The following is a 26,194-nucleotide window of genomic DNA, read 5'->3' as shown; positions in this document are numbered from 1 at the left end:
AAGTGATCGGATTCAGGCTGTGCGGACGGCTAAAAGTTCAACGTGTCCTTCATCACGCTCTAGATTATTGGGTCGGAGGCCGTAATCTCTGACAAACAAACCCCACACCTCCTGAATGGATAGAAACCACAAGAGGCAAGTGAGAACATATGTCTCGCATGTACTTTGGATGAACTGACTCCCGTTTTTTTCTGCACTTACTTATTGACAGTCACTTTCTGGGTGGAGTCGTCGTCGCCGCTCGCCTGACGGTGGAACGGAAACGGAAGCCGAGGTCTTCGGCTCTTTCCGGTTGAACTCGGCCTCAAACCGGCGCTCGACCGCTTGAAGTTGCCGTTTCGTCCTGAGCTCATGAGACAGTGTGTTGTTTACGTGTGTGTTTTGAAAAGGAGGGGGGAGGGCAGCAGGGTCCCGTTACACGAGATAGTTTAAGGCGTACAATATTTCCGTTAATCCTTCCATGTCATTTTCTCACATTAGTTAATGGCGTGTCCTATAAAAGTCGACCTGTAAAAGACTCATGCTACAGAATTGTCTCTTGTTGGCTGGATCCCTCTCGGCCTGATGAGTCCACTCCTCCTGGACTCTCCACCCCATCAAGGGGGTTCCTTCTAAAACCCAGACCTGTCCCTATAATTCCTAAAATACAAACCCTGCATTCACTTCCTCTCCTCCTGTGTGTCCGGTCCAGCGGTCGTGGTGGCTCGGGCCGGGTCCCTCGACACCGCAGGATCTGGACGTGACCACCGTGCCCAGTAAGGACGTGGTGATGGTCCACGAGCCCAAGCAGAAAGTGGACCTGACCCGGTACCTGGAGAACCAGACGTTCCGATTCGACTACCGACGCGAAAACACCCCAACGAAATGATGTACAGGTACCGGAAACGTCATAAATAAATCTTTTTCGGGCATTAAAATGTCTCAAGTCAACAGGACTTCGATTAGATTTGACTTTATTTATTATTTTTTACATTACATTACATTACATGTCATTTAGCAGACGCTTTTATCCAAAGCGACTTACAATAAGTGCATCAACCAAGAGTACAAACTCAGAACAACAAGAGTACAGAAAGTAACATTTCCTCAACATAGTCAAACTACAAAAGTACCATAATAAGAGCTATTTAAGTGCCACTGAAGTGCAAATCTGCGTTTTAATCCAGATTTAGTCGGAAAAGACTATTTTCTTGCCGCAGCAGCAATATATTTTTTTTACAAATATCCAATATAATAAAAAAATATCAGGGCATGATGCATTTAAGAAGTTAAATAATAAAGGAAATGAAAATGTAAAAACAAGGACGTGTGCATGTTGCTGAACGCAGATATTCAATGTGAAGTGCGTTAATAAACGATCAGGATGTTTCTAATCGTGCTCTCCCTCTCAGGTTCACTGCTCAGCCGCTGGTTGAGACCATTTTTGAGCGAGGAATGGCGACGTGCTTCGCTTACGGACAAACAGGAAGTGGAAAAACACACGTGAGGCTTTGAGTTGTAACGTGAGAGGAGTTAATGGTTCCAACGCTCTAACTAACTGGTTTCTAACTGGTTTCTCCTTCTAGACGATGGGAGGAGACTTTTCGGGAAAGACCCAGGTCTGCGCTAAAGGGGTCTACGCGCTCTCGGGTTAGTTCCTCCCATGATGCACCTCTTTGTCGTCACTGCATCCGACTGAATTTAAGTGTCATTTATTGTTTTATGTATTTCCTTGTGCAGCCAGAGATGTTTTTGTGATGATGAAGAAGCCAAATTACAAGAAGTTGGATCTTCAAGTATTTGCCACGTTCTTTGAGATTTACAGCGGGAAGGCAAGTGTCTTTTGAAACCAAGATTTTTATCTCATTTGTTTGTTTAGAGGAGTTTCTGTTGCCTCCTGAAGCTTTTTTTTTTCAATGCAAGGATTATGAGCCGGTGTTCATGAAGCGTCGCAGGACAAAAAAATATCCATTGATTGAAATTTATGCATTTTCTTTTGTTGTAATTTTCTCAGCGACTCCAGGCAGACTTTAGCCTCTGGTTGAATAGAAATACTGGAGAGAAAATTTTTTAACACATGAAGCGCCGGCTTCACTTCAGTGCCGGAGGTTGCCGCTTTAGCAAGTGAAATGTTTCGTACATTTTGTCTTGAATTGTTCTTTTATGGTTCCTATTGTTCCTTCTATTTTAGTTTCATGTACTTTTTCCCCCTCTGGTGGACCAACAAAGGCTCATCTCATGTCGTTGTGTGAAAAGGTGTTCGACCTGCTGAACCGTAAGGCCAAGCTGCGGGTCCTGGAGGACGGGAAGCAGCAGGTGCAGGTGGTGGGGCTGCACGAGAAGGAGGTGAAGTGCACCGAGGACGTCCTCAAGCTCATCGAACTGGGAAACGGCTGCAGGTAGGACACGGGATCGTTCAAAAAGAATGAAAAATGAAACGGCGCCCGAGAGCAGGAACGGTCTGACGAGCCGCTCCACCTCTCCTTCAGGACTTCCGGTCAGACCTCGGCCAACGCGCACTCGTCTCGGAGCCACGCCGTCTTCCAGATCCCCCTCCGCCGGCACGGGAAGTTCTCCCTGATCGACCTTGCGGGGAACGAAAGGGGGGCGGACACGTCGAGCGCCAGACGCGCCTCCAGGCCAGCCGAGATCAACAAGAGCCTGCTGGCCCTGAAGGTCTCATCAGTAGTAGAATATTTTAATGTCTGATTAAAGGCATTATTTAAAAGAAATATGTGGTATTTAATCCAGGAAATGAACATAAGTGAGAACGCCGATCAAAACCGATAATGGGAATATCGGCCGATATGGATCGGTGCATCCCTAGTAAATTAGTATTACTGTCATTTTAAAGCGGCAGTCCGGGTCCATTCGCTGTGTCCAACCAGCTGAGGAAACATCTGTTGAGCACCATCATGAAAACAAGTGCGACAGACTGGGAATAAAACACGAGATCCCCTCTGTGGTCGTCCGGCCCCTCCTCCACTGTGATTGGACGGCTTAGTTTAAATGTTTTTCTAAGTTAAACATTTTTCAACTCTCCACCACCAGAAGAAGAAAAAAACACCAGAGTGTTGTAGTGTGCTGTAAATACGCAGCGTTTCTATTGCAAACCATTAAAACAAATATGCTGGCCTCCATCTGTGAGACTCCCCACTTTCATTTCTTCATAAAATAAGTCTCTTCAGGAGCCCTTTCCTTTTTTAAAATTTTTTGTTTTAGGCCTCACTGAACCGGACGAACAACCACGCCTTCATCTCAATTTATTGTAAAAAATACATATAAAAACAATTTCTGAGACATACAAAAGATTGGAGCTTAGAAACAGTATATTGAACAGACAAAGACAAAAGACAGTTTCTTGAATTGCATTACATATTTACAATTTAATAAATAAAACTCAATTTGTTGTTTATACCAGAGTAAAAGGCAGATTGTCCATATCTTGGGGGGGAGAGGGGGGGGGGGTGCAGATACCGCTGTGGTGACTCTTTGAAAAAACATCCTCGTCTAATACGTCGACTTCAAAAGCACGGGGTAATGCTGGAGGAACACACACACACATCAAAAGTATATCATCATAACTTATCACCACAACAAGTGTAACATCCAACGTTGTTACACTCTCTCACACAATGCCCCCAAATTCAGACAGACTTTTGGCATTATTTGTACTCTCCTAATACAAAAAAAAAAAGAATACATGCTCAGAGCTGCCCTCTAGTGGCCAGAGAAGTCATTGCACCTCAGAGTGCAGAACACCAGAGAGAAGGGAAAAAAGGAGAGAAAATAAGAGGCTGGGGTGAACAAACTGGCCAGTAGGAAACCTGTGCACCGGGCCGCCCTTTGACCTCTGACCTCTGACCTGATCCATACCACTTGTGAGCTCAGATTTAAAACACACGGACAGCAAAGCAATCAATTCATGTTTTTGTTCTTTTCCTCTCTGTGAACAACCTGCGTCAGAGAGCGCGTGTCGAGCAACCTGACGCCCTGAAAACACGACAAATACCTGCGTTCACAAGAACCCCGTCACCAGGCCAAGGCAATACACACACACACAGGTCAAAAGGAAAACCACCGAACAGTTGCAGCAATGATCATAATGTGATGATATAATATCTAAATATCCTATTTATTTGTATACAAAAAAAGGAGGAAAGGGTGGGGGCTAGTTATGTAATATTTAACCATCAGCTGTCCGTAGCCTCCAGTGTTGGGGAAAAGAGGCAGATGACACATGGCGTAAACATGCCCCAAAAATACATCCCTCCACCCCGCCCCAATCTGGCATGAATGAAACCAGATGGCAAAAAACTGTTGCGTGGGATCTGACCCCAAAAATCCATAACACACCCCAAGGGAGGGTTTAGGAATGAAGGATGGAGGAGGGTAGCAGTGGGATCAAATAATATAAAGATAATACAAAATATAAAGCGCATTAAAAAAAAAGTACAGCGGGGCGCGTGAGCCGCCTCGCGGCGTACCAATACCACTTTAGTTTAAAAACTAGCATTAAAAAATAAAATAAAATAAAAAAGGGCGACCCGCTTGACCAAGCAGACGTCTGGGCTATTTACAGTAAAAACACACACAAGTAGTCACACTTTCCTGAATGCAGTCACGCTCAGGTCACTTCCTGCCCATCGTCATTTGAACACACGCATGCACAACCTTACCCCAGACCGTATGTGGAAAGATAATAATAATTAATAATAATAAGTCAGCCTTGCATGACAAAAGTGCTCAAATTGGTGCCAACACCAGGCAACACCAGGCCCTATGAAATACCCACAACCGCCGGAAACACTCAGCAAGTAGCAGCACATGAAGCTCTAGCGCCAAGTAACCACCTACAAAAGAACTGACCCAGAACTGAGAAGAAAAATATATATATATATATATATATATATACAATTAGCTCCCAAACTTCCCCTGAAATGTGTACAGGTAATATATATAAAAAAAGAAAACACCTAGTAACGGCAGCCCCCCAGTCACCAGAAAACAAGCCCTCAACCTCCAGCCGGTTCAAAATAAAGCAACGTGGTTACGGTTCACGCTTTCGGTGAGAGGGTCGGGTCATTTTGGGGATCGCCCATGGAATAAAACGCGTGTGAACGATATTCATTTTGAACAACCACACGGGAGAGGATGCAGAGTCACACTTCACCTTTTTATATATATATATATTTTAGATGAGTTCCATCGATCTGGGATGAAAATGTTTTTTTTTTTTACTTTAAAAAAGAAATGTTCCCGCAGATTACTGTGAAAAACGTTCTAAAAGTTCGCCGAGAGTCTCGGCCAGATTAGACGGAGCCGGAGCGGCCGCGTTGACTGTCGTTTGGCGTGAAATGGTCTCGACTCGGATCCCGACCGGGCGCCGCTGACCGGAGCCTCTTCGCGGGATCGCCGCGTTCCCCACTCAAACGTAGGTTCGCGTCCGGGAAGGACGGTCGGGCTTCTGTTTGTTCAATTACACATTTTATTTGGGACTTTCTTAGAATTCAGATTGGTCTCCTGTAAGGGCGGAAAAGAACAGAGTGGGCATTAGTCACGGGGATTAATGCAGTATTCAAATATAATCCGCAACGGGGTCCAACTCAATATCACATTAGTCATGTTTTTCCGTAAAATATGATGTATGAATGCAAAAATCACATTTAAAAAAAAGTAAACTCATGTCTGTTCTACTGGACATGAACCAAAAGATATACAGACTTTTGTTAGTTTTTAGATTATATTAAAGAGCCGTAAAATGTTAAATGTCGTTAAAATAACTCTTCAAATTAAGAGCTGAAAAGATAAAAGATTATCCATTTAGCTCATCGAGTAGTTGTTGAGGTTTTTTTTTTTTAAAGCAAATTAGAAGAAATATTGGTCTCTATTTTCTAATATTTACTTTGAGCCTGGACATTAATTTTTATTATTATCAATTAAGTTATAAATTAATTCCTGAAAACTGACTATTTTCAGTCAAGAACATTTCTTGTTAAAGTTCCTGTTTTTCAGATATTTTTAAGTTCAAGAACGTTGGCTTCTTTTGTGATATGAAAGTAAAAGGAGTTTGTTTTCTCACGGAAAGCCAGCGTAAAAAAAACATTTTTTTAAAGGACAATTCCGTATAAAAACCAAAAATTAAGATATTCCATCGTCAGGATGGAGAAATCTGTTATTCGGCCGCCGTGGTCCTTTAGCGAGTCGTACGTACCCGAGTCGGGTTGGTCACCGTGCAGAATACATGTGACCCAGGGGTCAATCAAAGGGGTGTTCAGGGCAGCAGGGCTTCACCTTGGACCAGGAGTCAATGCAGCTGCAGGAACAGGAAAGACCGGGCGGAGACACACAACATTTTGATTAGCTCACGCGCTCTGCCGTAAACCCACTGACTGAAAAGTTCAAGGACTCTCCGACGAAGCCTAACATTTCTCGTTGCCGCTTCTCAAATCGCGACAATGTGCCCCATTTCCCCTCCCGTGTGCGGTAATTAAAAAAGGAGTAGCTTTGGGTTGTAAACTCTCGGCTGAATAAAACAAGCAACTTGGCTTTAGGTTATTTTCATTCATTGGCGATAACTTTCCTTGTGTTAAAGGGTGGGAACATTCTAAAATTCTAAAAGTTTTGTTCTCCAAATCTCTGTCGCTCTTCTGGGTGGACCATAATTTAATTGCACAGCCAAAGAGAAACACCCACAAACCCAGACGCAAAACTGACAGCATATACGTTTAATGACTAAAACTATGTGTGTTTTATCTTTTTTTGGAAAGACTAGCAGGCAGGATTACCTTATCTTGGTACAAGTCTCAACAAGTCCGATCTCATACTCTACTGAAATTATGGGGAAACCAATGGCAAGGCCGATTGGCGCCGCAGTAAACGGGCGGAAACACGCAGAGATATTGGTGCTTCTTAAACAACTTCACGGTTATTTATTTTAACTCGACATTTCAAAGTGCTTACAAAACTCTTTGCTGTACGTCTGTGGGAGCGTCCAGTTGAAATGTTATGACGCAGGTTATTCTCAGTTGTAAAAAGCTCTATTGGCAAATATTCACAGATTTTACTTAAACAGTTAAAGAGGACAGAAGCACAGAAACGGCTTATCTTTTCAGTTGTGAGATTAAGTTTCTTACATAGACTGCTGTAAGTAACCATTTTTATCTCATGTTCAATAATAACGATTCTTAACTCAACTTTGATTGTTGACATATTGTGAAAAAGGACTCAGGAATCAGAAATGTGAAGTGATCCGTGCTCTAGTACAGGACAACCTTTGCTTCCTTATTTTATATCCTTATTTCCCAGCTGCTCCTGAACGCATCATCTCACTCTTCCGGTAAGCTTTGGTTGCCAGCTCAACAGCGAGCATGACTTCTTCTTCTCTCCCTCCCGCTCCCTCTTGCTCAGTGTGTCTCATGTATAGTTATCCCCCTGCCTCCCTTAATGATAACGATACATGCAACAAGTGTAGTTTATTTGCTAGGTTGGAGGCAGGTCTAAGTGGGTTAGATGCACGGCCCGCTATCGAAGCTCAGACAGCTATGCTAGTTAGCCCGCCTCTCCCGTAGTCGGCGCTGAGCTACAGTCAGCTGTTAGCTGTGCCCGCGGTAACCGTGCAGCCGGATGGTTGGGTAACTGTTCGCAGGAGTCGTAAGTCTACACAGAAGCCCGCTGTGCACCAACCACTTCACGTTTGAACCAGTTTTCCTGCTCAGCGACACACCCGCTGAGGAACACACCCTGGTTATCGGGAGCTCTATAGTCAGGAACGTGAAAATAGCGAAGCCACGGACCAGAGTCGTGTGCCTCTCCGGGGCCAGAGCGGGCGACGTGGAGTCTTGTTTGAAGCTGCTGGCTAAGGATAAGCGGAGATACAGTCAGATTGTAATACACGCCGGTGGTAATGACGCGCGAGCCCGCCGCTCGGAACTCACTAAAATTAATGTGGAATCGGTGTGTGCTTATGCCAAGACGTTGTCGGACACCGTAATTTTCTCTGGCCCTCTCCCAAATTTGCAGACAGACGAATTGTATAGCCGAATGTCGTCTTTCAACCGCTGGCTGTCGAGGTGGTGCCCAGCGAATAATGTGGGCTACGAGACAACTGGAAGACTTTCTGGGGAAAACCTGATCTGATGAGGAGAGACGGCATTCATCCCACGTTGGACGGAGCGTCTCATTTCTGCGAATATGACCAAGTTGATCACCGGACTTAATCTATGACAACCCAGGGTTCAGATCAGGAACCGGGAGCAGAGTTGTAGTTTAACACCCTTCTCTGCTCTTCCATTCGAGCAGTTACCCACCCTTGACTTTAGAGTAGAGACTGTGTCTGTCCCACGGCCACTTCAATTAAATAAATCAAAAGTAAGCAGAAGACGAGTCGTACACAATAACCTTATACAAGTTAACACAATTATTTCAGCAGTGCAACAAAATAGGTCTATTAAATGTGGTCTCCTAAATATTCGATCTCTGTCATCTAAAGCTGTGTTACTGAATGATTTAATATCAGATAATCACATTGATTTATGTTGCCTAACTGAAACCTGGCTGAGCCATGAAGAATATGTCTGCCTGAATGAATCGACTCCTCCAAGTCATATTAATACTCACATTCCTCGAGGCACCGGTCGAGGAGGTGGAGTAGCAGCCATCTTTGAATCGAGCCTATTAATTAATCCTCAACCAAAATTACACTACACCTCATTTGAAAGCCTTGTTCTTAGTCTTTCACATCCAACCTGGAAAACACTACAGCCAATTCGATTTGTGATTCTGTACCGCCCACCAGGTCCATATTCAGAGTTTATATCTGAATTCTCAGAATTTATATCAAGTTTGGTTCTTAAAACCGATAAAGTTATTATTGTTGGAGATTTTAATATCCATGTGGATGTTGATAATGATTGCCTTAGTGCTGCATTCATCTCCTTGTTGGACTCGATTGGCTTCTGTCAGAGAGTACAGAAACCCACTCACAGCTTTGGCCACACGCTTGATCTTGTTCTTACTTATGGCGTTGACATTGAGCATTTGAACGTCTTCCCACAGAATCCTCTTCTGTCAGACCACAACCTCATAACTTTTGAATTTATACTACCGGAGTGTATTCCGTTAGTCAAAAGTTTTTACACTAGATGTCTAACTGATAGTGCTGTAGCTAAATTTAAAGAAGCGATTCCTTCTGTATTTGATTCGATACCACGTCTCAATATAACAGAGGACTCCTGGTCTAACTTTAGTCCGTCCCAGATTGATCATCTTGTTGACAGTGCCATAGGCTCTCTGAGAATGACACTGGACTCGATAGCCCTCTGAAGAAGAAGACAGTGAGGAAGAGGAGGTTTGCTCCTGGTATAACCCTCAGACCCGCAAACTGAAGCAACGTCACGAAAGCTTGAACGCATATGGCGTTCAACTAATCTCAAGAATCCCGCTTAGTTTGGCGAGATAGTCTTAAAACATATAAGAAGGCCCTCCGTAATGCCAGGGCAGCCTATTACTCATCAATAATAGAAAAATAAAACAACCCCAGGTTTCTCTTCAGCACTGTAGCCAGGCTGACAGAGAGTCACAGCTCTGTGGAGCCGAGCATTCCTATAAACCTTAGTGGTAATGACTTTATGAACTTCTTTAATGAAAAGATTTTAACTATTAGGGACAAGATTAATAATCTCTTGCCCATAACCAGTGCCAATCTGTCCTCAAGTGGAATGGCCTTGGAAACCGCTGTATGCCCTGGTGTATATTTGGAGGATTTTCTCCTATCAACCGTGACCAATTATTTTCAACGGTTTCTACTTGAACACGCCTACCTGTCTCTTGGACCCCATCCCGACGAGGCTGCTTAAAGACGTTTGCCTTTAATTGGCGGCTCTCTATTAGATATTATCAATGTGTCTCTGCTAACAGGCCACGTACCACACTCCTTCAAGGTGGCTGTTATTAAACCTCTCCTGAAGAAGCCCACTCTGGATCCAGAGGTATTGGCTAACTACAGACCGATCTCTAACCTCCCTTCCTCTCCAAGATCCTTGAGAAAGTGGTCGCAAATCAGTTGTGCGACTTTCTACATCATAATAGTTTATTTGAGAAATTTCAATCAGGATTTAGAAAACACCACAGCACCGAGACGGCACTGGTGAAAATTACAAATGACCTCTTAATGGCAGCAGATAAAGGACTCCTCTCTGTCCTGGTCTTGTTAGACCTTAGTGCTGCATTCGACACCATTGACCATGACATCCTGTTACAGAGACTGGAGCAGTCGATTGGCATTTCAGGCACGGCACTAATTTGGTTTAAATCCTATTTATCAGATCGATCTCAGTTTGTATTTGTAAACGATGACGCTCGATAACCACCAACGTTAATCACGGAGTTCCACAAGGTTCTGTGCTTGGACCAATTTTATTTACCTTATACATGCTTCCTTTGGGCAATATTATCAGGAAACACTCCATAAACTTTCATTGTTATGCAGATGACACTCAACTATATTTATCGATAAAACCAGAGGAGAGCAACCAACTCTGTAAAATTCAAGCATGTCTTAAAGACATAAAACATGGATGACCTGCAACTTCTTGATGTTAAACTCAGACAAAACCAAGTAATTTTAATCGGCCCTGAGCACCTCAGAGATCAATTATCTGGTGATGTGGATTCTGTAGACGGCATTGCCCTGGCATCCAACACCACTGTAAAGAATCTTGGCGTTATCTTTGATCGGGACTTGTCCTTTAACTCCCACGTAAAGCAAATCTCAAGGACTGCATTCTTTCATCTACGTAATATTTCAAAATCAGGCACATCTTGTCTCAAAAAGATGCAGAAAATTGGTTCACGCGTTCGTTACTTCGAGACTGGATTACTGCAACTCCTTATTAGCAGGCTGCTCTAATAAATCTCTTAGGTCCCTCCAGTTGATCCAGAATGCTGCAGCTCGTGTTCTCACTAAAACTAAGAAAAGAGATCACATCACTCCTGCACTAGCTGCTCTGCACTGGCTCCCAGTAAAATCAAGAATCACTTTTAAAATTCTTCTCTTAACCTACAAAGCCTTGATTGGTGATGCTCCATCATATCTTAAGGAGCTTGTCGTACCATATTGCCCCACTAGAGAGCTACGCTCACTAAATGCGGGACTACTTGTAGTTCCTAGAGTCTTAAAAAGTAGAATGGGAGCCAGAGCCTTTAGTTATCAAGCTCCTCTTTTATGGAACCAGCTTCCAATTTCAGTCCGGAAGGCAGACACAGTCACCTCGCTAAAGAGTAGACTTAAGACCTTCCTCTTTGACAGAGTTTATAGTTAGGGCTGAATCAGGTTTGCCCTGGTCCAGCCCCTTGATATGCTGCTATAGGCTTATAGCTGCCGGGGACGTTTTAGGATGCACTGAGTACCTATCTCCTCTTTTTTCTCTCCTTAAGGATGAATTTTCATCTCTCAATCACACGTTACTAACTCTGCTTTCTCCCGAAGTCCTTTTGACTTTACGTCTCATGGGGTCATCGGACCCTATGAGACGGCATAGATCCCATCTGCCTGATGGATCGCCTGGGTCGTGGAATTCCTGCTCATGACAACGCCACTGTCCTGTTGAGACTCGCCCACTCCTCCTCCCCACCGCCATCTGCCTGATGGATCGTGGAGGTCTCCATCGTGGAATATGCCTACTATGAACTATTCATACACTCTGTCATATTCATTGAATGTATTTTAACTCTAAATCTGTCCTTCTGTACACATTACATCTATTGCATCTGTCCATCCTAGGAGAGGGATCCTCCTCTGTTGCTCTCCTCCAGGTTTCTTCCCTTTTTTTCCCCCTGAAGGGTTATTTGGGAGTTTTTCCTGGTCCGATGTGAGGTTTTGGGGCAGGGATGTCTATGTGTACAGATTGTAAAGCACTCCGAGACAAATTTGTAATTTGTGAAATTGGGCTATACAAATAAACTGAATTGAATTGAATTTGTATTTATTTCTATGTCTGTGTATATATATAAATATATACACACATTATACATATAACATATATATATATACACATTATACATAGATATAACATATATATATATATACATACATACACACAAATATATATAAATAATAAATATATATATATACAAAATAAATATATAATATACACATACAAATAAATATATATATACACGAATAAATATATATATATATAATTGTTTTCTTTTCCACTGATCCGATCTGTGACTCAAAACCAGAACACGATCTGAACTGTGCGTTTTGTGTTTGTTGCACTTTTACTGATCTGCATGAAGCACGCTCCTCTTTACATGCAGTACGTTTGTATTGTATTTTAATGCAAATACACCAACTGCACTTGGTTTTTTTTGCTTACCTCTTATGGTAGACGCAGAGGCAAGCCAGTCTGGCGATGGTCTCTCCCTGTACCAGATCCTCCAAACAGATGGAGCACTCTCCGCTGTCTTTATTGAGCACGTCCGCTGGAAACGCACACAAACACACAGCAACCATAAATTTTTCCAGCCGTAAAAATAAAATATGGCGCCGGGCCATTTCTGTGATACGACACTTACTATTGTACGGTAGGGGAGGAGACGTGAGGCAGCTCAACAGGTGATCCTCGATCCGACCCCCCGGGAAGGGCTTCGAGCAGAAGGGACAGCGGATATCTGTCGCGGAGCAGAGAGACATCAGAGCTGAGATTAACGCGCGGGGCGTGATTGTCAGATGATGCGCCAATCACACCGCGCACCGGTGCTATGTTTGGACATCTCGATTACACACGACACGAAGAGCGGGCCGAAACACAATCGGTCGTTCTCATCCCGGAGACGGTGTGAGTGATGTGACCTTGTGGGTGTAACGGGAAGCTAAAATAGTTTTTAAACTGTATTTGACTGCATGCCGAGACCAGGGCTGGAGGCTCGGCCCGCCACGAGAGCCGTGGGAGGATGGGACGGACACCGAGCCTCGCTGCCCGACATTCCCCGCCTCCGTCTACGAAGCGGTGACCCATTTCCCTACTGTTGCTACAGGGCTGGCCCGGGAAAACCCACCGCTCCGTTGTCTGAAAATGTCATGTTTTCCACCTTTTGTCTACTGATGACCAAGTGGGCCTTTTCACTTCCTCTGTGGCCTCAAGTTCCCATTTTTAATGCACTTTAAAGAAAAAAGGAGGTGGGTTACTTTATGTTTTTTAACTTGCATGCCGTAGGATTTGCTCCTGACAATCACCGTCGACAGGCCGTGTGATGTGAAGGAACTCGTATGTCAACTACTTCCATTTCTACGACATAGCTCGGCTTCACACGATCGGGTCTCTGATGATTTTTGTGCAAGCACGGGAAAAGAGATTATCTGTTCAAGAATGTAAATCCAATTTAGATTTCAGACTGGGAAAAATGAGGGGCCGGCTGGCTGCAATGGGAGATATGTTGATTCAAATGTCAGTGTTATAAGAGACTAAATGTCAGTGTTTGTGTCTGTTCTGGAGCAGTGTGTGAAATTATCTCTGACTTTGATATTCTAGACAATGAATACTCTTATATAGGTTACCTCCTACTTCACTATAATATCTATATTACTAATATTTTTACAAACACAAGTCACCCCCACTCATGTCTTCAGGTAAATATCAAGGGGTCTTGTGGAAGTAATCAACCCCAAGTTTCATCTTTTCTTTTTAATGCCAAGATATTTAGCAATTTAAATTGAGGTAAACTCTAACACCATCCAATAATTCAAAGTAATCCATGTGTGTGAGCTGTAAATTACAGAACTACTGATGGAAACAAGCCAATTGTAATGACTAGTGTTATTTATGCAGCACAATAAATACAATAAAAATGGCACGTATATAAAATACTACTGCGCTATGTACATGTGTTGACTTACTGCCATGGCGGTTGTTAACGCGGTAAAGGCCGATCCAAGCCTCGGACACCGGCCGCTGGTGCGTGCCTCGGACCCGGGCGGATCTCGCGCCCACGCTGCGGGCGGAAGAGTGCCGATTCCCGGGCAGCCGCTCGGAAAAAGTGCGGTGGGGCGTGCGGCCTGTCTCCTCCCCGGACTGATGCTCCGCTACCGCGGGGGGCTCGAGGCTTACGTTCCCGTCTTCCTCGGGTTTCCCCTCGCTGGTGTCGTCATCCTCATCCGCGGGGGACACAGCTTGGCCGACGCCAGACGGGATGCCGTGGTGGTCCGCGGGGCTGCCGTCCGCGCTCGCCCCGTGCTGCCCCGGGTCCGAGTCGCTGCCCTCCTCCGATCGGCTCCGGTTGGCCTCCGTGTCCTCGAAGCTGCCCGAGAAGTCCACCATGAGGCTGGTGGGCCTGCTGCAGCGGGGTCGCCGACAGGAGTCCCGCGTGCTGCCATCTTTGCCAAACGCAGAGGGGACCGGGTCTTCCTGAAGACGACTAGCTCTCGTCCCCATCTCTGACGAGCTGCTTCCTCAAAGCGGACCGCCACAGAACAAGATGGGGTGGGGGGTACAAGTTAACCTCGAAACGACCCTTATACTGTCAAATAATTCGCCTAAAAACTATATAAAACAACAGTCACCTCGTAACCAAGCACTACGAACACGATATATGTCACTCGACGGTCCTTCTCTCGTCTTAGTTTATCCAAACTGTCCACATTTCTCCTTTCTTTTCTTTCTTTCTTTTTTTGACTTGCCCGTTGGTTTCTCGCTGCTGCAGCGGAAATGGTGCGTGTTCGCTTCCTGCTTGGCGCCGCACACACACACACAGTTACGGTAGTGTCACGCGAGCGGTCTGTAATCTAAACATTAAAACGTTTTATTTTATTTTATATATAGAGAGAGATTCAATATATACACGTTGTTGTATTTGTTGTTTTTCTTTATGATTTTTTTGTTTCTTTTTCTTCCAAATTAACGTTGCCTTTCTTTCGACGGTTGGAGGCCCCTTTACTTGTGCCGTTACGGTAAAAAAGTACATAGCATTCTGACCAATCAGCGCTCTCCTTGCCAGCTGCTCGGATGAGGACATTTACAGTAAATCGCTAGCTGCATTTAGCTAGAAAAAAGATACAGAGATAAATGCGAAACACTCCAGGACAGCCGACGCCAACTCGTACACACAATAGGACACTTTTGTTTGTGCGTCAACGCTCGGGCCCCCGTGGAGTTTGGACCGTGGACACTTTATTTCCGGTAAGTTTCCTGCGTAGAGTCGGGGCGTTTTCAGCTCAACCTCTTGGAAAACTCTTGAGTCATTGCAACATAAAAGGCACATATGAAAAACAGATAATGTTGACTGGTGTCTTGATAATGTAGCAGAGTTTTTTCTTGGATTTTCTTTCAGTTTAGACAGAATTTTTTTACTTTTTTATTTATTTTTAGCCTACATGAAGTGTTTTCTGTGTGACTAAGTTTTGCATATTAAATGTGAAGGGAAACTCCTGTCAGTCCTGATTGTTTACAGACTTTGTCCCTTTTTTATGGGTGCATTCACTGAGCGGCACACAACCTTAGTGCAATGCTTGTATAAACCTTTGGAGGAATGCTGCTGAGTTGCTTACTCTTAATCCTAATACAATGCTTTTTTGGGATAGCCGTTGACGCTACAATGTGTGTGTTTCTCTACAGAGATGAAGGCGTTGTCTCTGCAGCAGGATAATGTGGCTCAAGGAGAGCAGCAGCAGGTCCCGTGTGGGAGAAGTCTGTCTGCCAGCTACGCTCCTGTGTCTGGAAAATAAGTTCTTGGCTCAGACCTCCACGTTGATGCCTCAGCTCTTAAACCTTTCAGTACAACCTTCCTCTTGCCCCTCGCTCCAGCCCTCCAGCCTGTCTTCCACCACCTCCTCTCTTCTCTCCCCATCTTTCCTCTCCTCTCCTCTGCTCAGCACAGAGAACAAGTTCCTCACTGACTATTCCCCTGGTCTCTCTTTTTCCCTCGCCACCTCCACATCCATCCCAAAGGACTCGCTGCTCTTCACGACCCAGGCCAGCGGCGCTCTCCTCAGTCGCTTTGCTCATCCGCCTTCGTTCCTCCACCGTGCTCCGGGCGGAGAACAAAAGGTGGATGGTGGAGGCGATGAAGGCAGTGATGAAACATCTGAAGAGATGCTGTACTCTTCTGAAGAAAAAAGCATGGTACATGAACCCATTTTTCATTTGTTTTACTCTTTTGTCAATTAGCACAAACAGAAAATGAAATAACCAATTGTTATTTACAATGTTCCGATGCATCCTATTGGTGGTATCACTGCTTTAATTCATCAATGTATTTCATGCACCTGCAGTATTCTGAGGAATATGATAGTTTGCTGGAAGAGGGAGAGGAGGATGAAGATGCTGGGATAGACATGGAAATTCCTGCCCTGGAAACTGAGTTGGGCAACAAGGAAGTCGAACAAACTACGGCCATCAAACAAGAGGAATTTGCCGAGTTGGATCCAGCAAATGAAAATATTGCAGAGAAGCTGAAAGATAAAAAGGTTGGCGAAAATATTTGACACTGCATATCTCTATGCAATATAAATATTGTCTTCTTTGATGCTGGCTTTGCAAGTTTAGCATTTCTCTGCACTAGTGCCACCAAAAGATATTCCCGTGTTGAGTAAAGTGACTCTAACTCCTCTGAGTTGAGGACACGTAGCTCATCGTCTTTCTGTGTGTTCCTCAGTATCTGCTGCTGAACATGGTGTGTTGCTCCCTGGTCAATAAGAGCACAGCTCCAGGCCAGAAGGACTGGGACGCGGAGAAAAGTGTTTGGACCAAGATCAGAACCGTGGCGAAGTACATTTCTGTCTCTGATCCACAGTTTCTTCTCAAGGTGTGTTTTTAATTTGTACTGAACTTTTTGTTTCACTATATGGAAATGTTCCAACCCTACCGAGACTTCACCATGCTGTAAAAAACGTGTCAAGAAAGGCATTTTTTAGAATAATTCATAGATGTTTGTCAATGGATCTATACAGTAGAGTAAGAGACAGAACACAATTCAATAAATTCCACAAACTAGAAGAAAAAAATCATACTTTAATTTTGATTTGATATTTCAATTTGGAAAGGTCTTCACTGAGAACTAAAAGTACATATATATATATATATATGTGTTTATGTACAGTAACTGTCTAAGGCATCTTGCTTCATGTAAGGGATCTCATTTTCCAAATGTCTTGTCAAACAAATTTACTTTCAAAAGTTAGGTCAACATGTGTGAATACATTTAATAAATGGGATCAAATCATTGCTCTTTTTTCCCACAGCGGTTTGGAATTACATAATCTGTAATTTCCTCGAATTGTTGAATTTACAGAGATGTTTAAGTTTAGTGCAACTCCAGAAAACATGAGTTCACCACAGAGAGTGTTCTGATAATCAAGTTGGATGAGTCCATTTTTATTATCAACACCGTATGCGACAAGTGCCCTTTTTTACGAACTCATTTACCGAATGATCATTTAAAAAATGTTTTATTTAAAATGTATTTAACCAGGAAATGCCTTATTGAGATTAAAAATCTCCTTTACAAGACAGCAGCAGTAGCACATAACACAAAGTTTCAGACAATACAACATAAAACAGTGACAGACAATATAACAATTAAAAAAAAAAGACATTTCAATTTATTTTTCGATCCCAGCGTGAATAAAACCCACAACTAAGACTAAAGTCATCATAACTCAGTTCACACAGGTGCACATACCTCAGTCAAAGTAAACATCTACAACCAAATGAACCTACCTCCAACTCTTAATTTATTTCTAAAAACACAAAGAGAGATAATGTTATGACAGTTTAAGGGTCATGATGATGTCACCAGTGTGCTCGTTCTTTCTTTCTCCATTCAGGTGGCGGTTTACACTCGGCAGGAGCTGAACATCCGCATCACGGCGAACTTTCTACTGGCCCTGGCCGCCAATCTGCCCTCCACCAAGTCGCATGTCCGCAGATACTTCTGCGCTGCCGTGCAGCTGCCCTCTGATTGGCTGGAAGTCGTCCGAATCTACAGCACCGTAAGCGTTAGTGAGTGAACCTGGACGCGTGGGTGCCGTGCGGTCGGTGCCGTCTCAACCCCGCCTGTGTGTTTCGTCTCCAGTGCTTCAGCCGCTCCCTGCCCATGTGCCTGAAGAAGGCAATGGTGGACAAGTTCAAGCAGTTCAACGAGTATCAGCTGGCCAAATACAACACGCGCAAACACCGCTGTAAACACAACCGCAACAAGGGCAAAGCCAAGGTGCAGAAGCATTTATTTTACCTCTTTTTATGTTTAGTTTAATGTTACAAAATAAGGTTGAAGTTAAGTTTGTTAGTAATGGTGTTTCTTAGTTTTCCCCGTGGTGAACAACAAACGTTGACGCCGACACTTTTAACAAGCTTGGTTGAGGGGCGGAAAAAAGATTAAAGCTTTTTGTTGTTTCTATTTCAGAAATATTGACTCCATTCTCTAAGTTAAGACTTCTATATCCTCTATTCATCTTCTACTTGCACTCTTTAATTTTCAGAAACCGACTGACGAGCAGATGAAACTGTGGGCGAACTTGCTCCGATCAGATGAAACTATTCTGAAAAAGTTTGTAAGTCGACGTGCAGTACGTTTGTATTGTGCCGCTTAATAAGGACTTTGGGTGTTTCTACATTTTGAGTTACTGTTATTTAATTAACTTTAGTTTGATTTAGTCAATTTAGAGGAGGTAAGCTACAGGGCTTAAATGTACATACATTTCTGTTGCGTCTGCAAACAAGGCTCTAATGCAGATTGTTAAACTAAACCAATCAGAACATGGGGAACACTGGTTCGTGTGTGTGTGTGTGTGTGTGTGTGTGTGTGTGTGTGTGTCTGTGTGTGTGTGTGTGTGTGTGTGTGTGTGTGTGTGTGTGTGTGTGTGTGTGTGTGTGTGTGTGTGTGTGTGTGTGTGTGTGTGTGTGTGTGTGTGTCTGTGTGTGTGCAGCTGCAGCATGAGGGCAGCAATGGGGTCGTGGATAAAAAGCAGAGCGAATTCAGTTTGAAGAAGATGATCAGGAAGCTTCACATTAAAGAACCGGCTGAATACGTGATGGCCATTCTGGGGAAGAAGTGAGTTAAATCCTTGCATAACATTCCTCTGCCAACTCCTCAATTTCCAGTTTACTTTAACCCCATTCTCCAGATTTAGCATCGGGAAGCTTTATTTAAACCTGTAATAAATAGTTAATAAAATGATTTATAGTAAGGGAAAATAGACATTGAATAAAAGATTACGATTAAAAACAGTGAAAATAAGATGTAAAATAAAATACACGTGAGTTAAAATGTGATGAAATAGAATGCATATCATAAGATGGAAAATAAGACCCACTGTATGATAATAATTAAACATTTAGAACACATACTGAAGTAGTTAAAGGCAGATATTAGGACACTTAAAGTGTTGTGTCGTATTTATTTATTTTTAATAAAAAAAGGGTAATATCTCCGAAAAAAAAATATTTACATAATTGCATATGTCATTAATTATCCGTTTTATATTCACTTATGGATGCAAGTCCGAGTTAAAGTTCTTGTCAAATACATAAAACTTTTTAAATGCCTTATATTTGCATCAACTCATCTTTTTACCTTCGCATTGAAAATGCCGGAAGGTTATGTTTTGATCGCCGTGTATTTATTTATTTATTTATTTGTATGCGTGTTATTCGCAAATCTCAAAAAGTATTGAACCGAATCGCATGAAATTTGGTGGGATGATTGTTTATTATCCGGGGACCAGTTGATTAGATTTTGGGATCGATCGGGTCAAAGGTCAAAGGTCATGAAAAGGTCAAAATCTTTCGCAGAACTCAAAAAGTATTGAACCGAATCGCATGAAATTTGGTGGGATGATTGTTTATTATCCGGGGACCAGTTGATTAGATTTTGGGATCGATCGGGTCAAAGGTCATGAACAGGTCAAAATCTTTCGCAGAACTCAAAGTATTGAACCGAATCGCATGAAATTTGGTGGGATGATTGTTTATTATCCGGGGACCACTTGACTAGATTTTGGGATCGATCGGGTCAAAGGTCAAGGTCAAGGTCATGGAAAGGTCAAACTCTTTTTTTACCATAGCACAATACATTTTTGTCCAATTGGCATGCAACTAATGCCAAAATGTTCATAATTCAATGCCCAATCTTGTGATATGCGAAGGTATGCGCTCTACCGAGTGCCCATTCTAGTTTTTAATGTGATGGTATGTTCATTTTCTATAAGTATAACATACTTTATCTCTTGTATCTAACGGATACAATGTCCTTTGAGGGTTTATAACACACAAATGCAGCTTTTAGTGGACAATAACTCTTCTCTCTTTAATATAGTCCAACGGAAAGCTCTTTATTTAAAGAAAATGGTCACTAACTGTGATCCTGCAATTTCCCCACTGTGGGACTAATCAAGGAATATATAATCTAATCTAAGATAAAACATTGCATTTTATATATTGGTTGTCTAGACAATATAAAGATAGAAAAAGAGACAGAGGAGGGGAGAATAATAAGAAAAGAGTTTGGCTCTGTCGCAATGACTCTTGTCCTAGGAACTTTACCGGCGTGGTGCCGCCTCCTTTTTTAACGTGCGGTGTGGTTGTCGGTCACAGGTACCCCGCTGACCCGAAGACGTTCAACCGCAGTGGAATAAAGGGCGCGTGGGACAGGGAGCGAGCCGGCCAGCGAATGAAGCTCAAAACGCCGCAGACGTGGGACCGGCTGCTCAGCATGGAGGGCAACAAAGCCGCCACCTGGGAGAAGCTCATAGGTCGGCTGAGGTCACGCCGCTCCTTTTTAATCCGCGGCTTTTGGAACGCTCTTTGTAGTTCACATATTGATTCCAATTGTTTAAAAGAATAAACGACACCAGTATTACCAGTTCCAGTCATCACATAACTTCCTTTTAATTTTACGCACCGTTTGATTTATATTTCCTGTCTGGTCCAGAGATTCAAACCAGCGTTGTTCAAATCCAAAGCTTGCTGGCAGATATGGAATCAAAGAAAGCAATAGAAACATATTTTAAAGCACATAAACTGTATGCATCTGTAAATACTACTCACACATACTGATGAATATGTTCCCTGCTGTGCAGACAGCAAGTCTCTTCCCTTCATGGCCATGCTGAGGAACCTGAGGAACATGATCACGACGGGCATCAGCGAGGCTCATCACAACAAGATCCTCAACCAGCTGACCAACAAGGTGAGAACCAACCGACGAAAACATGCACCGGGTCCTTATTGCGAAGTCATATTCGTGTTTGCCAGCTGGTTGTAATTTATTTTTGTTTAATCTTTTTTTTTAACGTGTTTACAGAAAGCGGTTATTCAGAGCCGTCAGTTTCCCACCAGATTCCTCGCCGCCTACAAAGTCATCCTGGAGCTCAACGTTGTGGGTGAGAAACGCGTACACAAGACACGGTGTCACGTTCCACTTACTCAGTGTTTGGAAATTACGCTTTTTACAAAAATATAATTATATAATTCTCACATATATAATTGGAAAAATAGTCATTGAAATCAAGAACAAAATATTTTTAATATTTTATTTTTCTGTGACTGTGCTTCTCAAAGAATAAAACAGGTTATATTTAATATTTTTCTGGTTGTCAACCAATTTCCTGTAAAAATTAGATCTTTGACTATTGATCATTTTTATTGTCGATTTAATGTGCTGATTAATAATGAAGAAATGCCCCAAAATATTCAGTGTACTATTCTATAAGACCAAGAAAAATAAATCATGGAGTGTTTTTAATAAATATAATAATGCTGTATGGCTGTTTTTTAAATTTGTTTTAACATCCAGTGAGTCTGGAATATTATATTATAAACATACTACAACTCTTGATTTTTGGCCTTTCATGGGAATTATTTAGAATATAAATTTAAAAAAGCATAATAACACCAGTCTTGCTCTTGAATGTCAGCTGTATAATGATCAACGAACACATGCACACCTCCACTTTGCCTCTATCCTCCAGCCTCAGCATCGGAGAAAGTGCTCCCTCCCGTTCAAGAGATCCTGAAGGGCATCCTGAGTAAGATCCCCAAGAGCAAACGCTTCAAGACTCTGGAATGGGAGACGACTCCGAGGAGCCGCCTCAGGGTGACACTCGGCGTGCCGTTCATCTATCGACTCTACCGAACCAAGAAGACCCAGCTCCTCAAAGCCAAGTACGGGAATCTACTTTTGAGTATCAGTATTTTTCCTTGGATGTTTTTTCTTGCATCAGCAGGGCCATGGCAGGAGGCATCAGACCCAGCCAGGTCCAATGGACCCTATGAGACATGAAGTCCCAAGGACTCCAGAGAGAAAGCAGAGTTAATAATGTGCACTGGAGAGATGAAAATTCGTCCATAAGTAGAGAGAAGAGGAGAGAGGTGCTCAGTGTATCCTAAAACGTCCCCCAGCAGCCGATAGCAGCATATCTAGGGGCTGGACCAGGTCCAGGACATCCCATCGGATCAGGAAAAACTCCTAAAAATATTAAATTCATCGATAAGTAGAGAGAAGAGGAGAGAGGTGCTCAGTGTATCCTAAAACGTCCCCCTGCAGCCTATAAGCCAGACAACTCATCAGGCCTCACACCCCCTGTGATTTTCTTATTTGGCCCACTTGCTACTGAAGTTGAATAGCCCTGCTATAAGCCTATAGCAGCATCTCCAGGGGCTGGACCAGGTGAACCTGATTCAGCCCTAACTATAAGCTCGATTAAAGAGGAAAGTCTACTCTTCCATGAGTTTCCATAAACAGAGAAACAACAACTTGGTTACTTGAGCAGCAAAACTGCCTCGTGTCAAAGATGCCCAGAGCAAAATAAATAACGCACCATTTTTTTTTAGCTCGGAAGAGAAAAGTGGTTGTTTTAGACCAGTTGAAAAGACAATATTTGCATGTATTTAAAAAAGAAGATATGCTCCTTTTTTAAATGAAGTGTTTCTGTGTCTCCAGTAAGAAAGACTTCACCGTCGCTCTGTTGGACCGCTATCGCCACGCTCTGGAGACGGCGGTGCAGCTCTCCTGCCGCTACAACGTGCCTCCGCTGCCCGGACGCACCGTCATCGTGCTCTCCTCGAGCATGAGGGACGACAAAGACTTTACGCGTAAGCTGGACTTCTGCCTCCCGCCGGACCCCGAGAAGAAGAAGGAGGTGGTGGAGGAGGTGGAGGAGAAAGAAGAAGAGGTGGTGGAGGAGGTGGAGGAGAAAGAAGAGGTGGTGGAGGAGGAGGAAGAAGAAGAGGAGGAGTGGGAGGAGGTGGAGGAGGAAGAGGAGGTGGAGGTGGTGGAGGAAGTGGAGAAGGAGGATGACGTGGAGATGGAGGACGAGGAAGTGGAGGAGGAAGAGAAGGAGGATGAGGAGGAGGAACCGCGCTTGAAGAAAAAGACGAAGAAAAACACAGAGGACAAAGGCTTCACTGCTTCTGTGAGGGCCTGTTTACGAATAACACAAAAGAATAACTTCACTCCGTTTCTTCAAAGTGTTGCTTCAACGGCGCCGTGTTCTCTCCTCACTCGCTCTCTCAGATTCAAGAGGCGGCGGTTTTGCTCTCGCTGATGCTCGCCAGCAGCGCCGAGGACAGTCAGCTGTGCATCCAAGATTGGCGTTACTGTGAGAAGGTGGAGCTGAAGTCGGACGTCCTGCTGGATAACGTCAGAGGTGTGCTCAAGCAATTGAAGGTTAGAGCTATTTTCAAAATCACTTCCAGCGTTAGTCGGTAATGGTATAAAAAAATAAATACGCGTGTATTTCTTCCGTGTTTCTGAATACTTCTCTTTCTTAGGAATTTTCAGATATGCCCTACGAGAAGAGGGACGACACCGCCTTGTCCACAATGCTGAGCAACAGAAACAAGGTTAGTTTATTAAGATTTTTTTTTTCTAAAAGTACGTCTTTATTTTGTATGGTAAATGCTTATGTAATACATGCTGCAGAAAGGAGATGGTTTCACAGTTAGCTCCGAGGTATCAGTGGTGTCTTTTTTCACCGCTGAAGTTTACACATTTTATTTCTGCCAGCTGCAAGCAATTCATCTTTCTTTTATTTGTTATCTATGGTCTGCGTCTCTTCTTCGTTTGTTTCACAATAAACAAGATATATTTAAGTGATTTCAGTCATTCTTGAACAAAACTCTTTAACTCTTTATAAGGCACTCATTGAAATACTTTGAAATTCAAAATGTCAACATTACAGTGCTATTGGTGGACATAGCAATACTGTTTTACCCTGACATTAAATATATATATATATATTTTTAGGTAGAAAATCAACATCAACGAAGTTACCATATTTGGTTCATTGCCTGATAAAGGGTTACATTGTAGCACCACTTTCTCTGCTCTAAGGGGGGTTAATTTTGAGTTTTCAAGTCCAAAACTGGGAACACTGTGGCGCTATATGTGGCTCTGATATTTGCTGAGTCAGTACTTTTAGGTTCTTAACTTTAAAAGTGAAATGCCGCTGCCTGAGACGACAGTACGAGATGCTCCCTCGTGATCCTCGATCCTCAGGTGTTTTTGTTTTTGCATCCCAGGTGGACAACATCATCGTGGTGACTGACCATTATCTCTGCGGCGACGTCGAGTGGACCATCAACATGTACAGGAAGGAAATAAACGACGACGCCCTCGTGGTGCAAATCTTCTTGGCCCAGAAGTAATGCTCCGGTTTCTTGCCGCAGCAGCTGATACTCCGACAGTACATCTCACAGACAGTATTGAGAAGCTAAAGTTGCACTCGCCAATCACTGGTCGACTTTTAAAATGTACCGTCTCTGTTTTCTAACAATATTCTCTCAGCAGAGACGGGTCCTTTTTTTATTTTTTATGTACCTCTTTGCAAAAATGCACAAAAATGTAGACGACAAACTCAATTCAGCTGGTTTCTGCTTCCTGTTTCTAACTCTGATGGATGTATTGTTGTTCTGTCTACTTGTAGAGAGACAGAGTTCGTCTCTGACAGGAACTGTGTGAAGCTCGCTGGCTTCAGTGACCAAATGCTGAGGTAAAATGTCTGGGTGCTCATTTTAAGACTCCAAAAAAAAAAGGATTTAGAGGATTTTTATAAACGTAAAACCCACCGGCTCCTAAAAGCAAACTCCTAACTTTCTGGTTATGATGTAATTACAGTGGTAGGTCGAAATGTTCTCACCCCAAACCCCTCTCGTATCTGTCTGTTAGCTAAGACCTCTAAAGCTCACTAAATAACTATTAACCAACTTATCCTGTTTGTTTAATCTGTGCAAAAACTGAAATGGGAAAATGACCAGGAAGTCATTATTTTCAGATAGTCTGGCAAATAAACCCCAGGTAAAACGTCAAATTGTCCTTTTTACACACATTTTAATTATTTAGTTTTAGACATTCTGGGAGGGGGATTATGTCCTTTTTTTATCTTTTCAATTTGAGAAAGAGAATAACCTGTATTTTCTATAATATTGAACTGTTTCTTTCCCGTTGTGACCAGGTTTGTGGCGGAGCGAGGATCATCCAGGCTGCTGGACCATGTGGAGCATTTAGACAAAGTGTACAAGGTCCCCCCGCCACCAGAGGGCGCTAAAGGCCCTCTGGCCACAAACAGTGTCGTCCCAATACCAGCCAGCCCCAAATCCAGGTAATCTCATTTTGATGCAAAGAAGTAAACTTGACTTGTTTGCTGCTTGACATTGAAGACCGGGAGACATTTCCTTTTCCTTTCTACTTCACCACCCACTCCTCTCCTCCGTCGTCAGGTGGCGAGGCGTACGCGTCTTCATCTCCTCCACCTTCAGAGACATGCATTCTGAGCGCGACGTCTTGGTGCGCGCCGTGTTCCCGGAGCTCCGGCGCCGCGCCGCCTCGCACTGCCTCTACCTGCAGGAGGTGGAGCTGCGTTGGGGCGTGACGGAGGAGGAGTCGGCCCGGGCCGCCGAGCTGTGCCTGACGGAGGTGTGTCGCAGCCAGATGATGGTGGGGATCCTGGGGGAGCGGTACGGCATGGTGCCCCCTAAACCGGTCCTCCCTGACCTGCCGCAGCACAGCTGGGTAAGCTGGGAGCTGTGCATGTGCGCCGTGTAAATATATTAAACAAAGTACTGCTGCTTTACTCAAATTCTGATTAAAAAACTAAGTCCAGAAAAATAACATTAAACTAATAATTGATTATCTCCTCATACTTCACAATTTTCCCATGAGTTTTATTTGTTGTTTACACTTATGACAATAACAAAACAACCTAAAAGTAGATTATTTG

At 43.3% G+C, this 26,194-nt stretch overlaps 3 protein-coding genes across 5 annotated transcripts in view; 2 read left to right on the top strand and 1 right to left on the bottom strand.

The window, feature by feature from the left end:
* Positions 1–958: 958 nt before the first annotated feature.
* Positions 959–3,188, top strand: LOC130197751 (kinesin-like protein KIF2A). The gene is made up of 5 exons (XM_056420621.1): positions 959–1,482; positions 1,566–1,629; positions 1,720–1,811; positions 2,236–2,378; positions 2,469–3,188. Exons 1-5 carry the CDS (start codon positions 1,435–1,437, stop codon positions 2,686–2,688), a joined length of 567 nt encoding a protein of 188 aa, XP_056276596.1. The 5' UTR covers positions 959–1,434; the 3' UTR covers positions 2,689–3,188.
* Positions 3,189–5,281: 2,093 nt separating this feature from the next.
* zgc:66427 (uncharacterized protein LOC406256 homolog) lies at positions 5,282–14,695 on the bottom strand. 3 transcript variants are annotated; one of them, XM_056420619.1, is made up of 6 exons: positions 14,543–14,695; positions 13,880–14,431; positions 12,559–12,654; positions 12,360–12,465; positions 6,194–6,295; positions 5,282–5,502 (listed from the first exon to the last, which is right to left on the bottom strand). In XM_056420619.1, exons 2-5 carry the CDS (start codon positions 14,412–14,414, stop codon positions 6,238–6,240), a joined length of 795 nt encoding a protein of 264 aa, XP_056276594.1. In that variant the 5' UTR covers positions 14,415–14,431; positions 14,543–14,695; the 3' UTR covers positions 5,282–5,502; positions 6,194–6,237. The 3 variants fall into 3 exon arrangements, with proteins under 3 accessions (XP_056276594.1, XP_056276592.1, XP_056276591.1); XM_056420617.1 differs by having other exon boundaries at positions 13,880–14,424; XM_056420616.1 differs by having other exon boundaries at positions 13,880–14,695.
* Positions 14,696–14,975: 280 nt separating this feature from the next.
* The window catches only part of tep1 (telomerase-associated protein 1), a 34,628-nt gene continuing 23,409 nt past the window's right edge, over positions 14,976–26,194 (top strand). The window contains 21 exon segments of the mRNA XM_056420622.1: positions 14,976–15,158; positions 15,594–15,687; positions 15,689–16,100; positions 16,250–16,444; positions 16,633–16,782; positions 17,804–17,968; positions 18,052–18,189; positions 18,458–18,529; positions 18,905–19,029; positions 20,571–20,728; positions 21,056–21,165; positions 21,280–21,358; positions 21,947–22,139; positions 22,918–23,116; positions 23,315–23,389; positions 23,491–23,643; positions 23,748–23,819; positions 24,498–24,619; positions 24,902–24,967; positions 25,430–25,576; positions 25,695–25,986. Of these exon segments, the coding sequence (XP_056276597.1) occupies positions 15,596–15,687; positions 15,689–16,100; positions 16,250–16,444; positions 16,633–16,782; positions 17,804–17,968; positions 18,052–18,189; positions 18,458–18,529; positions 18,905–19,029; positions 20,571–20,728; positions 21,056–21,165; positions 21,280–21,358; positions 21,947–22,139; positions 22,918–23,116; positions 23,315–23,389; positions 23,491–23,643; positions 23,748–23,819; positions 24,498–24,619; positions 24,902–24,967; positions 25,430–25,576; positions 25,695–25,986 (3,015 nt within the window). The 5' untranslated portion in view covers positions 14,976–15,158; positions 15,594–15,595.

This window comes from Pseudoliparis swirei, chromosome 8 (genome assembly GCF_029220125.1).
Source record: "Pseudoliparis swirei isolate HS2019 ecotype Mariana Trench chromosome 8, NWPU_hadal_v1, whole genome shotgun sequence".
Taxonomy (NCBI): Eukaryota; Metazoa; Chordata; class Actinopteri; order Perciformes; family Liparidae; genus Pseudoliparis; species Pseudoliparis swirei.
The sequence above is the reverse complement of the archived record's forward strand: the minus strand, read 5'-3'. Positions and strand labels throughout refer to the sequence as shown.